The sequence below is a fragment of the Bos indicus x Bos taurus genome, chromosome 10 (genome assembly GCF_003369695.1).
Source record: "Bos indicus x Bos taurus breed Angus x Brahman F1 hybrid chromosome 10, Bos_hybrid_MaternalHap_v2.0, whole genome shotgun sequence".
In the NCBI taxonomy this organism is placed as follows: Eukaryota; Metazoa; Chordata; class Mammalia; order Artiodactyla; family Bovidae; genus Bos; species Bos indicus x Bos taurus.
Window position 1 is genome coordinate 18,653,964 of NC_040085.1, and position 13,927 is coordinate 18,667,890.

The 13,927-nt window shown below is 40.9% G+C and overlaps 1 protein-coding gene across 1 annotated transcript; it reads right to left on the reverse strand.

Annotated features, from left to right (window-relative positions):
- Positions 1 to 1,316: 1,316 nt before the first annotated feature.
- LOC113899556 lies at positions 1,317 to 7,760 on the reverse strand. The gene is made up of 4 exons (XM_027552841.1): positions 7,712 to 7,760; positions 7,209 to 7,494; positions 6,566 to 6,615; positions 1,317 to 1,675 (listed from the first exon to the last, which is right to left on the reverse strand). The coding sequence occupies exons 1-4, from the start codon at positions 7,758 to 7,760 to the stop codon at positions 1,317 to 1,319; spliced, it is 744 nt and encodes a 247-aa protein (XP_027408642.1).
- Positions 7,761 to 13,927: the final 6,167 nt, after the last annotated feature.

Genomic DNA, 13,927 nt, shown 5'->3' on the forward strand with positions numbered 1-13,927 from the left:
CCTGAAAACACAAGCTATGAGATAAAGAGGCCCAGAAGCAAGTTAATTCATGTTGACAAACCCCAGAAAGACCCCAGAATTAGCAGCCTCTGCCAGAGGAGCCTGGCGGGCTATCGTCCATAGTGTCCATAGCTCAGAGTCAGACACACCTGAAGCGACTAAGCAGCAGCAAAGCACCAATGCGGTATTAAGTGAAAGTGTTAGTCACTCAGTCGTGTCCAACTCTTTGTGACCCCATGGACTATAGCCCACCAGGCTCCTCTGCCCATGGAATTATCCAGGCAAGCATATTGGTAGCCATTCCCTCCTCCAGGGGATCTTCCTGACCCAGAGATCGAACACGGCTCTCCTGCATTGTAGGCAGATTCTTTACCATCTGAGCCATCAGAGAAGCCCAATATAGTATTAAACTGGTGGGTTATTTGGAAATCTGCAAAATAGCACAGGATCAGATAATAGATCAGCTTCATATACCTGGAAATTACTAAGAAACTCAGATCCTGGAGTTCGGTTACTGATTCATTATCACAATTACGATATAAACTGGGGGAGAGACCAAGTTTAGTGGTGAATTTCCCCTATCAATGCTTCTTCCAGTCCATGGGATCGCTAAGAGTCGGACACGACTGAGCGACTTTACTTTCACTTTTCACTTTCATGCACTGGAGAAGGAAATGGCAACCCACTCCAGTGTTCTTGCCTGGAGAATCCCAGGGACGGGAGAGCCTGGTGGGCTGCTGTCTATGGGGTCGCACAGAGTCGGACACGCCTGAAACGACTTAACAGCAGCAGCAGCAGCAGCAGCAGCAAATATCACAGCGACTTTTCAAAATGCAAACAGCCACATAGTAAAGAAATGACATACAGATGTCCATGTAGTGGGAAGTTTGAACTAAAGCAAAACCAAAATCTCCAACGAGTTAAATGACACAGAATTGACTGTTCTGTTATAAAACATGCAGACTTCCATGCCAGATGTATGAGACAACATATCCCCATATTACATTCAAGCACATAAGGAAATACCATAAAGACTAGCTCTTAGGATGTAGCAATAGTGAGGGGTAAATATTACCCAGGTATAACCACATTATTTTAGATAGTTTTGAAAACTATCTAGTTTACTTGGAATCACAGGGAAAGAGGAGGCTAGGAATTGGAATTAAGGAGATTAGTGATGTTTAGGAATAGTCCAAGTTAGTTGAGGAAGCTACAGTGATTGGAATGCCTGTTTATCTGTATCTTCATTTCCCCCTGATTACCAAAAACACTGTCATTCATTGAATGTCCCTTTTCCTCCAGACAATGGCTCCTCATCAATACTTGTCCCAGAGCAGCAGCAGGCATGGGTTTGGGTATGGGCTGCAGAGGGCTGAGGGGCACTGTGTGGAGGCACAGAGGTATGTGGCTGAGTCTTCAGGCTGGGATCCTCTGATGTACATGGAGCTGTAGCCCTCCTTAGTATTCAGAGTGACTCTCACTCGTCCTTGCTTCTTTTCATCCCCATTTACACTTATTACAAACAAGTTCTTGGTGGTCTTTGCAGGTTCCCATCTGTACCAGTGTAAAGCATAGAAAGAGCTGGAAGGGAAACTGCAAGTGAAATTGGTGCTCTTTCCTTCCTGAACCCACAACAAGGAAGGATGCTGTTCCACAGTCAAGAGGCTGCTCACTCCTGTTCAGAAAGACAAGGTCACACATAGAAACTGATTTCTCTACAGTGTTCATTGCCTTCACATATTCCCGAATATTAGAATCTTGAGGTGCCTGACTGCATCTCCCTCCTTCCCCATCACCACCCAGACTGTTCAGAATGTCTTCAGCAGCCCCAGGACTTACGGCCAAGATGAAGCCACAGTATCAGCCATGAGGCTGGCAAAGTGTTCCTCTCTATTTATCCTGATCAAGTATCCTCAGCAGAGGAATGTTCTGCAGCCTAGATTTGTGAAACATGCTTTTTCAGAAAATAGGTTTCTGTACCTGGTTGCCCAACCAATCAGAGACAAGACCACATACATGTACTAGAAACACGCCAACCATTTCTGGCCTAGAATCAGTTGCCTGTGGTTCAAAATGAGGGATCAAACACTGCTTTCTTGAGACCAACTTCACAAACATTGAGATGAGCTCACTACACAAAGAGAACTGACAACCTTTCAGAAGTGGGCTGCTTATCATGGACTGCTACTATTCAGCTTCAGAGAGTGAGATGGTAACATGTGATATGAATCCTGCTTTGGTTAAGAATCTTTATATGTATTCTAAACAAAATTTTTAAAACTTTCAAATTCCCCAAGTAGAAATGTTCACCCACATAATGTGCTGAATTTTCTTTTGCTTCATATACATTATTCTAATATGAAAGTCACACAATAGAGTTACTTTTATTCCTAATTTACAAATAACAAAAACTGTAGCTCAAAGAGTTTGGGTGATTAACTCAAGGTGAAATATCAGGGAAGTGGCATAGTAAGAATTAGAACACTTATCTATCTGGTATGGAGCATATCGTGTTTGGAATTTGTCATGCCCCTACATTAATGATATTCTGTAAATGTTTTAAATGTCAGAGGTTATAAGTTTTAAAAATAACAAGAGTCTACTTGTTGATTTTCTTTCTTTTTTTAAAAAGAATTTTCTTGATGTCAATCACTTTTAAAAACTTTATTGAATTTGTTACAATATTGCTTCTGGGTTTTTTAATTTTGGGGGGGATGGGGACAAGGCATGTGGGATCTTAGCTCCCTGATCAATAATCAAACCAGCACAGCACCCACTGCACTGGATAAGCACTTCAAGGACAACACAATACTATATTAAGATAGAGAGTTACTCTTGGGATGAGGAAAGGCCTGTGCTCTAAGTAATGTATGAAGGGAGGGCTCCACTCTGACACTCTGCAACATCAGGCAAGGTATTGAACCTCTCTCATGTTCAATTTCCATTTCTGTGAATAGTCAGTATCCTTCTTCTGGGCACTGGGCTCACAGTGGCATTCATCATCTCATTCACTTTTCCCAAGAACCCTGCATGGTAGATTCTATCAATATTCACATTGCAGATATGAGGAAACCAAAGCATAAAAATAATTAAGTGATACTCCCAAGATCACTCAACTAATGAGTGGTAGGTCTAGAAACATAAGCCAAGTCTTCCATCTCAAGCACTGTTACACTGCCTCCCTAAAGTAGCATGGACTCAACCTTGAAGGGTTAGGATAGGAGCTAAGTGAGAACACCCCTGAAAATCGCCTAGCACAGCACTGCCCCAGCGTGGGCTCTCAGTCAGCTACAGGCAACGCACAGAACGCTGAGAACTGGGAGCCAAACTCTCAAATTGCAAAGGAGTCTCTCCGCAAGATAGAGCTTAATATTTTTTGAGGTATAATTGACAGTTTAAATGGTAGATTTCATGTGAATAAATTTCCATGGTCTATCGCGTTCTTACTGTTCAGGGAAAATCAGTTCATGAGGGTGTTATATTGAGAGATTGAGATGTTGTTGTTGGAATGAGTATACCAAGCAGTGTTTGCTGTGATTGCTTCGTTTTTTCCCCATTTTTGAGTCTTGCTCCCATTCTCAGAATATTTCTATACTATACTACAAGAAAGGACAGAGCAGTAGAAACTATTTCACTTACCAGAAGAAGAAGGGAAAAAGAAAACAACCCTTTGTGCAATAATTCTGAGCTTCCTTTCCAAGGTAGCCTATTACTTGCCAGCCAAAATCATTGCATGTAAGATGTCACAAGAAAACATGAAGATACTTTTTGGCCAACCCAATATTTGTCATTTGAAGTCAATCATTTTCACATCTGGTAGGCAAAGATTAAAAACCAGCCAGTTGTCCCAAATCTTCTCTCTCCTTTGATTTCTGCGTTGAGACTTTTACTGACTTTGGTTGAACAATGGCAGCCCCTATTGTGACTAGCGTGCATGCGTACATGCTTAGCCTCTCAGTCGATGAAACCTTTGGACTGTAGCCACTCAGGCTCTTCAGTCCATTGGATTCACCAGGCACATAGTACAGTGATTAGGTTTGCCCGCAATTTAATCCATGATCACTAGAGGGCGGCAAGGAGCCCAGGGTAAGCGTCACAAAATATTTAGCAGGACACCAGGTGGCAGTGCTTCAGCTTTCATTCTTGCTACGCAGTCAGTCGCTGGAGCCTGATTCTCCGGGAATGCAAATAGTAACATTAAGATAAAGCACTCACAAAGGTGTGAGACTTGAGTTTTCAGAGGTGCATAATGTAAATGTTTCGAGGGATAGCGTCACAGCAGAGAAGTCAAAGGCAAGGGGCACAGGTCTTGATATAGGGATGAGTGTTTAAGGAGTGATATCTCTTCTTTTCCTGTAGCCTCTTGCTTTTCCAGGCACACTACAACTAATAAACTTGCTAAAGCATTTAGCACTTAACTGGATAGTCGATGATTTCCTCATCTACTGATCCTGGGGCAATTTGTACCTAGGTTTACCATCTTCTTTCCTAGTTGCCTTTAGTTTCCAGTTTAAACTAGTATAATGTCACCATCACTGAGACATCCAGCCTCCCTGTCTTAGATCCAAGTGCTTCTCCATACCCAAACTTTCTCTTCAGGAGCCCTCTAAGATGGTATACTCTGGAAGACAATAAAAGTTTGGGATACTTTTCACAGTTAGAAAAGTTATGTCTCACTTCTCAAAGATTAAAAGAAATGGAACCTGTCTTATAGGGTTTTAACACTTAAATTAGATAATGGATTGTAAATTCAACCATGCCTTACTATATTATGGTAAAGCTCAATAAGTATCAACTTTCTTTATTCTACTGAAGAATACCTTTCCTTCAAAGTCCACTTCTGTGACCTACTTTTCCCCCCGCACACACATCAGTTCAGTAATGGAAGCTTCCAGGATATGTACTTAATCACTCACTTTCCTGGAGACAGTCATTATTTTTCCTTATCCTTTTGGTGTCATATACATCTAGCTACATTGATACACTCAGGCTGAAAGCACACGGATGGAACAGATGAGGTTTGATCTTGGTTTCTGTAAAAACAGTAAAACAAAGGTCATATTGCATGTTTACTACCTATTGGATATAGTATTTCTGATTTGGATCTCCAAGATTTTGCTATTCTTATTAGCTATTTTCTCTTCTTATTGATTTATGCACTTTTAATATATCCTGCATTTGAGTCCTTTTTCAGGACTGTGTATTGCATACATAGCCTTCCAGTTGGGCCTTGACTTTTCCCTATCTTTGCAGTGATTTTTAACAAACAAAAACAATTTTAAAATATACTTGCATGCTCATAAGAAGCTCTTGAAACTTTTATGTGTTTGTTTTCTTTAGAAATGCTTACCTTTTGTGAATGTAATTGCCTGTGATAAGTCAGGTATCATTATTAATGATGTTTCCCAGAATACAGCATATCTATTTCCCCTGAGTATTAGTAAGTTTTACCCACTAAAATAGACACTTGGATTTGTCTTCAATGCTTTGCAAACTTCTGCCAAAACCACAGAGGTGGACTTGCAGAATTGCTTGTTCATCTTTATTACTTTCCATATAGCATTGTTCCTGAATAAGGAGCTTGTTTTATATGAAGTTAAGTACAACAGTGAGTGGGGAATCTTGCTATGAGCATAGATTATAGAATAGGTAATGCAGGAGGTAGTTATAAATACCAGTTACAACTTTGTGGCCATTTGCAGTAACAAAAATATAATAGTTATGAAATTACTTTCATTTTATATGAATATATTTATGTATACATTAACCATTTTTAACTTCCATCTCCACTTTTCCTGCCTGTAGTAGCATAAAATGTGCTACTGCAAGTTAATTTTTATCTCTTTGTATCTCAGTAGTCAAGTTAAAGAATTCAGTGGATCCTCTGATTCAGCTATCAGAGGAAAGAGCATCACCCCTAAATGGATAAATGAACTTGGTATTCTCTTTGAGGGAGATAGGGTGCTTTGGTTGATTGAAGAAATAATTACATCATGTTAACAGGAAGCATAATTTTCCTGTTGTCCTTATTAAAAAGTAGTGTTGTTTAAGGAGGTACTGATGAATACTTAGTTAACAAGGAGGGAAGTTAACTAGTTAAGGTATTATGGTAGCTTTGTACTGTTTCACCTTATCTATCTGGAAATCTATTTCCTTGAATTTGCTTCCCTTTTTTGTTCTGGGTTAGGCTTGGCCATGAAAGAGATTTGTGTAAGTTTTGGAAGGTACTTGTGATGAAGTAGCCATATTTTTATATTCCGTGGGTTGGTGCAGAGCTCCAGGGACTGGCAATACATAATGTTGCTGATGATCTGATAGTTCAACTTATTATTGACTCATAACTCCTCTACCTCCCATCAGATCTCTTACTCATGTTCTCTTTGTATTGGACCAAGTATGCATGTAGCATGATGGCAAATGGCATCCACTTCTCCTGAAGGCCACCCACCACTGTGCGACTGAAGGAGGTAAGAGACGGACAGTTTTAGTGTGTCTTGTGGGTTCCGTTGTCCCCATACACTTCCATACATGTCACGGTTTCTCCATGTTTATGTCCACATCCAACTTTCCTTCACAAATGTTACTCTAGTTGACTTACAGTGAATTAAACTCAACACCAAATACAAATATAACCATTTTATGGACACTTTCACCAGCTCTACCTGTTGCCTGTGTTCTAATCCTTATAACTTATCTCTTACTCTACATCACTGGTGGTTCTCTTTCTCTAATTGTGCCCCAACACAAAATCTGAGAGGAGAGGACTTAAGGAAATGATTTTCATGACAATTTCAGCTTCTAGACCCAGATTTGTGATGTGAGGATCTTTAGGTGAAACTGCCATTTTATATTCTTCTGGGGCAAGTTTTCAAATTTAGACAACTTTACACATGCTCTGGATGGTTGACTTAAAAGTCAAAAATTCAAGATGAGAATATAGGAGTAGAAAGTTACCCTGGACACCTGCTTCCAAATGACATGGAAGGAGCCTTCTTTTAGTATTAAATCTTCTGATCCAGACCACAAATGAAACAAGCACAGGACTATCATCTCTTGTCTGGGGTCTGCAGGTGTGTATTTTGGCGGTAGTCCTGCAGCGGGGGTGGGAGGGGGTGGGGTTGTGGGGGAGGGGGGTCTTCTCTCTTATCCAGCTCAGGAGTTTTTGTTCAGCTTTTCCTGTCACTTCAACCACTGTGAGTTCCCAGAGAGCACAGAAGTACTTTGCAGAGTCTTCCAGCTTTAAGGCTGAGATAATGAGGCTGATGGCTTTACGTGATTTCTGAAAATTTATGGAGTAGCGGCCATCCCTTGCATTTGGGCTGTAAGAATTCTGACCAATAAGGTAAATCATCTCTCCACTGGGAAGCTGCTTATACCAAAAAATGTTATAACTGTTCCAACTTGTCTCATACTGACAGTTCATGGTGGCTGACTTCCCAACTTGACTGGATATTTCTGGCTGGTCTTGAGTAACTTTCTGGGCCACACCAGATCCTGTGGAAAAAATCAGAAAACAGAGATGAAGCAGTGAATAAAATAGTGTAGGAATTAGACTCATTTAGGTCTCCAAAAAGAAAAACCAAACTGAAATCCTAAGATGCCTGCTTTTCCCCAGTCCCCCTTTCCTCCCCAAGTCCCCGTGAAGCTCCATGTGCCTGTGTGCAGTCCTTTCACCCTGAACACTCACACCCATGCTTGGAAGCATCCCTACCAGAGAAGGTGAAGGCCAGGAGCACCCAGAGCAGACTGGAGAGTGGCATGAGGCATGGAATCCCCTTCTCAAATGTGCTCAGTTCTGCCTCAGGCTGAGAGTTCAGTGTCTTTGAGTGTCTGGCAGTACATATACATAGTAACTGGTTCCTGTGTGACTCCTTCAAACAGGAAGTGGGGTTTGTCATGTTCATAGGTAACATGGTCTGTGCACAGATGGGGAAAAAAAGTGTGATTCACCACAAACCTTTACTTTGTCTATTTTTTTCACCATAATTAAGTTACACTGAGTCTGAAAAAAGGGCTTCCTTGATAACTTAGTTGGTAAAGAATCTGCCTCCAATGCTGGAGACCCTGCTTCAGTTCGAGCCTGAAAGAGGACTTTGCAAAAGCAGTTATTAGTAAAGATTTGAGCTGAGGGGTATTGAAGAACAAACAAGTTGACATTCATTGATGATTATTCAACAGAAAAATTTTGCCATCCCATCTAAAGTAAGATTTGTTTTAAAAATTTTTATTGGAGTATGGTTGATTTACAGTGTTGTGTTATGGCAAAATGAAATGTCCATGGACAGAGGAATGGATAAACATGTGGTACATATGTACAATGAAACTGTTGTCGCTCTTTAGTTGCCAGTCCTGTCAGACTCTGTGACTTCATAGACTCTAGCCCATTAGGCTCCTTTGTTCATGGAATTTCTCAAGCAAAAATAATGGAGTGGGGTGCCATTTCCTTCTCCCAGGGGCTATACCTGACCCAGGGATCGAACCCACCTCTCCTGCTTGGCATGCAGATTCTTTACCACAGAGCTACCAGGAAAAACCCACAATGAAAGCACTCAGCCATGAAAAAGAACAAAATAATGACATCTGCAGCAACATGAACAGACCTAAAATAAGATGTAGTACAAGCTATGAACCCTTCTTGTAATCTACTTACTTACTGGTCATTCATTTAGCCTATGCTTACATTTCTCCATCCAAAATCTAAATACTCTATTTAAAAATTCACAGACTTAGGTCTTGGAGAAAGGCAGTCTTATCCAAAATTTTTGATAAATTTTTTTCTGGGTTTTAGAGCTCTAAAATATTGTTAAAATACAAATGATAACCTGATACCTCAGCTTTATATGCACTCTTTTTTATGCATAGCTCTGTGAAATTTTGTCACAGGTGCAGGTTTTTGTACCACCACTAAAATCATGATACAGAATTGTTCCATCTCTCTAAAGATAACCATTTTCTTGCCCTCCCCATCCCTGCAACTGGTGATGACCCCTAGCAGATGCTGATCTTTACATCTCTATATTTTGTCTTTATGAGAACTCTATACAAGTAAACTCATACAGCATGTATACAATCATAAAAATATGTTAAGTGTAATCATCTACCATGTAGTCTTCTGAGACTGACTTTTTTTTCACTCAGCATTGACATCCGTCTAGGCTATTGAGTGTATCAATACTCGGTTTCTTTTAATCACAAGAGACTGTGTCTAACTTATGATGAATCAACTTAGGATTTTTGACTTTCTGGTTTAGAGAAAGCTATGTATGCATTCACTAGAAACCATACTTTGAGTTTTGAATTTTGATCTTTCCCCATGCTAGCAACATGCTGTATTACATCCTCTGATGGTTCTTGGTAGCAACTGTGAGCTAAGCTCTCAGTCAGACCCAGGAACAGGAGGGTAAACAACTGATCCACCTACAGCCATTCTGTTCCCGTACAACTGTTATGAGTTTCACTTTCAGTATAATACCTTTAAGGTAGGCCAGGTGAGGCTCTGACTCACAGTAGGGTAAGTATATTAAATGCATTTCCCACTTACTGATATTTTCAACTTAAAATGGTTTATTGAGACTTAACCCTATTGCAAGTTGAAATAGATCTATAAATTATATTTTATTGTATGAATATTCAGTTCAGTCACTCAGTCGTGTCTGACTCTGTGACCCCATGGACTGCAGCAGGCCAGGCTTTCCTGTCCATCACCAACCCCTGGAACTTACTCAAACTCATGTCCATAGAGTCGGTGATGCCATCAAACCATCTCATCCTCTGTCATCCCCTTCACCTCCCGCCTTCAATCTTTCCCAGCATCAGGGTCTTTTCCACTGAATCAGTTCTTCCCATCAGGTGGCCAAAGTATTGGAGCTTCAGTTTCAGCATCAGTCCTTCAATGAATATTCAGGACTGATTTCCTTTAGGACTGACTGGTTGGATCTCCTTGCAGTCCAAGGGACTCTCAAGAGTTTTCTCAAGCACCACAGTTCAAAAACATCAATTCTTCGACGCTCAGCTTTCTGTATAGTCCAACTGTCACACCCACAGATGACCACTGGAAAAACTATCACGTTGACTAGACGGACCTTTGTGGAAAATGTAATGTCTCTACTTTTTAGTATGCTGTCTAGGTTGGTCATAGCTTTTCTTCCAAGGAGCAAGTGTCTTTTAATTTCATGGCTGCAGTCACCATCTGCAGTGATTTTGAAGCCCAAGAAAATAAAGTCTGTCACTGTTTCTACTATTTCCCCATCTATATGCCATGAAGTGATGGTACTGGATGCCATGGTCTTAGTTTTCTGAATGCTGTTTTAAGCCAACTTTTTATTCTCCTCTTTCACTTTCATCAAGAGGCTCTTTAGTTCTTCTTTACTTTCTGCCATAGGGTGGTGTCATCTGCATATGTGAGGTTATTGATATTTCTCCCGGCAATCTTGATTCTAGTTTGTGCTTCATTTAGCCCGTCATTTCGCATAATGTACTCTGCATATAAGCTAAATAAGCAGGGTGACAATATACAGCCTTGACATGCTCCTTTCCCGATTTGAATCAGTCCATGTCCAGTTCCATGTCTAGTTCTGTTGCTTCTTGACCTGCATACAGGTTCCTCAGGAGGGAGGTCAGGTGGTCTGATATTCCCATCTCTTTCAGAATTTCCCACAATTTGTTGTGATGCACAGAGTCAAAGGCTTTGGCATTGTCAATAAAGCAGAAGTAGATGTTTTTCTGGAAGTCTCTTCCTTTTTCCATGATCCAGTGGATGTTGGCAATTTGATCTCTGGTTCCTCTGCCTTTTCTAAAACCAGCTTGAACATCTGGAAGTTCATGGTTCACGTACTGTTGAAGCCTGGCTTGGAGAATTCTGAGCATTACTTTGCTAGCATGTGAGATGAGAGCAATTGTGCAGTAGTTTGAACATTCTTTGGCATTGCCTCTCTTTAGGATTGGAATGAAAACTGACCTTTTCCAGTCCTGTGACCAATGCTGAGTTTTAGAAATTTGCTGGCATATTGAATGCAGCACTTTCCCAGCATAATCTTTTAGGATTTGAAATAGCTCAACTGGAATTCCATCACCTCCACCAAGTTTGTTTGTAGTGATGCTTCCTAAGGCCCACTTGACTTCGCATTCGAGGATGTCAGGCTCTAGTTGAGTGATTCCACTATCATGCTTGTCTGTGTCACGAAGATCATTTCTTATATAGTTCTTCTGTGTATTCTTCCCACCTCTTCTTTACATCTTCTGCTTCTGTTAGATCCATACCATTCTGTCCTTTATTGTGCTCATCTTTGCATGAAATGTTCCCTTGGTATCTCTAATTTTCTTGAAGAGATTTCTAGTCTCTCCCATTCTATTGTTTTCCTCTATTTCTGTGCATTGATTGCTGAGGAAGGCTTTCTTATCTCTCTTTGCTATTCTTTGGAACTCTGTGGGACCAGTAAAATGACTATCAATAAAGTTTATTCAGATTTTATGAAAAATACTGGTATTTCTCAATTTTTAGAGGATGCAAAGTGCACCTTTTCCCTGTTAGCTGAAATATAATTGTTTATACCACATGAATGGCAAGATGTCACTTTCTCAAAAAAATTTTAAAAGCTCCTTGTTTTGTGAATAGCCATTCTAGTTTCAGACATTACATTATAATAGAGATGTCCCCGTAGATACAAAAATGAATTACAAAGATATATAAAGACAACACTCTTTGTGATACCACAGCAATGCAAACAATTATTTATTAATGGAAAGGCAATTAATGACAGAATGTCTCAGAGTACTATATGGGCATTGTAAAGAATGAACTGGACCTCTTCCCAGGTGGCACAGTGGTAAATAATCTGCCTGCAGTGCTGGAGACAAAAAAGACCAGGTGTGATCCCTGGGTCAGGATGATCCCATGGAGGAGGAAATGGCAACCCACTCCAGTATTCTTGCCTGAAAAATCCCTTGGACAGAGGAGCCTGGCAGGCTACAGTTCTTGAGGCTGCACATAAAAGAAGCCTTTGGAACAGGAGAATTATTTGTACTTTTCTCACTTGTAGGTTGAGACTAACACACTGGAACCAACATTTTATTGATACAAGGAAGAAACATGACAAATTGTTCATGTTTCTCGCTTTATTTCTGTGTTGCAATTAGGATTCTTAGCAGCCATAATTCTTCTCAGCCACATCAACCAATGAAGCACCACTTCCTTGTCCTCCTTAACTTATTTTCTTTATGCATCTTCTCCCCTTTTCCTTCCCTTCATTTTCCTCATCTCTTACTGCTCTCTGACTCTCCTTCCAGATGACTCTAGATTTGCTCTCGTGACTGCTCCCCCACTGTGTCCCTTCTTCTCACCAGAGAAACACTGCACAGGCGCAGCCCCATCTGTCCCAGTGTGCCTCTCTCAGGACGCAGTAGTACACAGCGGTGTCTCTCAGGGTGACCTGGGGCAGGACCAAGGTGCTGCACTTTCTGTCGGAAACTGTGTTCAGAGAGGCCATGCTGCTGTTCATGGTGCTTCATAAGCCATGAATGACATACTGTGGACTCTGATTGGGATTTTGCTGATATGAATGTATATAGTCATTTCTACCAATGGTATAGTTATTACAAGGCAGGTTTGCATCTTCTCCTTCAGCACAATCCATGGAGCTGGGCTGGGTGGTCTTAGCATCAATCACAGTCCCTACGGGGTTAAGAAATCAAATTAGCTCCAGAGCACAAATCAGTGTAATTCTATGGATCAAAGTCACAATCCTCCCATAACCCCTACTCCACTAACCCCTACTCCACTGTTTCTGTTTATGTCCTGCAAAAATACTATTGGTGTTCATTATTGGACTACAAGGAGACCAAGCCAGTCAGTCTAAAAGAAATGAACCATAAATATTCATTGGAAGGACTGATGCTGAAACTGAAGCTCCAATACTTTGTTCACTTGATGACAAGACCCGACTCCTTGGAAAATATCCTGATTCTGGGAAAGATTGAAGGCAAAAAGAGAAGAGGGCGGTAGAGGATGAGATGGTTAAACAGCATTACTGTCTCAGTGGACATGAATTTGAGCATATTCCAGGAGATAGTAGAGGACAGAGGAGCCTGGCATACTGCCATCCATGTATGTAAAAAGTTGTATACAACTTAATGACTGAACAACAATAAAATTATAGAGACTGAAGATGTGGCAAGAATCAGAGATCCACAGGCTTTGTTCCATGGGTGGTTGGCTCAATAGACATAGAGATTTCCTACAACCTGCTTACTGCTAAGGACTCATCCCGAATCATGGCCATGATTTAACCTGTCATGTAGAAATCTGTCCTCTTTAGCAAATCCACAGATAATTTCTCAGTTCCATCATTATAATGCTGAATAAAGCACAGGGAGAGGAGTAGACAGCAAATAACTTTGTGGCTCTTTGCCCTCAAGTCATCCCTTGTAGAAAGAGAACACTCACCCAAGGTCAGAAACACAGTTACTCCAGTCACCAGCCTCAGACTTCGAGGACAAGCTAGGACCATGGGCTCAGAGCTCAGGCTTGTGTCTGATCCTTGGCTTAAGGAGGTTCCAGAGAACAGAGGCAACAGCTGTTAGTAAAGACTTACAACGAATGCAGATACCACTGTGTTGTTGCCAGGACCTTCTCAGCCAATGATCAAGCAGTTCCTTATCTAGGTCTTCCTCCCCGGTTTTAGTCATGTCCCCAAAAGATGGTGAAACATTCCCAGCTCACTGTGCAATCATCTATGAAGTTTAATGTCTGGTTCTGGCAAAGGAACACCAATCACAGTGATGTGTCTATGCACAACCATTGGTCTATCATTTGTTTCTTAAGAAACTGGCTGATGCTCCAAGAGGCTTGTGGAATGCAGTATTTAATCCCAGAAAAATGCACTGAGCTCTGTGTTGTAAGACGATGAAAATTCCCATCCACGTTTCAGAA

Coding starts and splice junctions, on each gene's coding strand:
- LOC113899556 (XM_027552841.1), bottom strand. CDS start 7,760: ATGCCACTCTCCAGTCTGCTCTGGGTGCTCCTGGCCTTCACCTTCTCT. Junction 7,495..7,711: donor CCTGGCCTTCACCTTCTCTG/GTAGGGATGCTT, acceptor TTTTTTCCACAG/GATCTGGTGTGGCCCAGAAA. Junction 6,616..7,208: donor TCTGCAAAGTACTTCTGTGC/TCTCTGGGAACT, acceptor TTTGTATTTGGT/GTTGAGTTTAATTCACTGTA.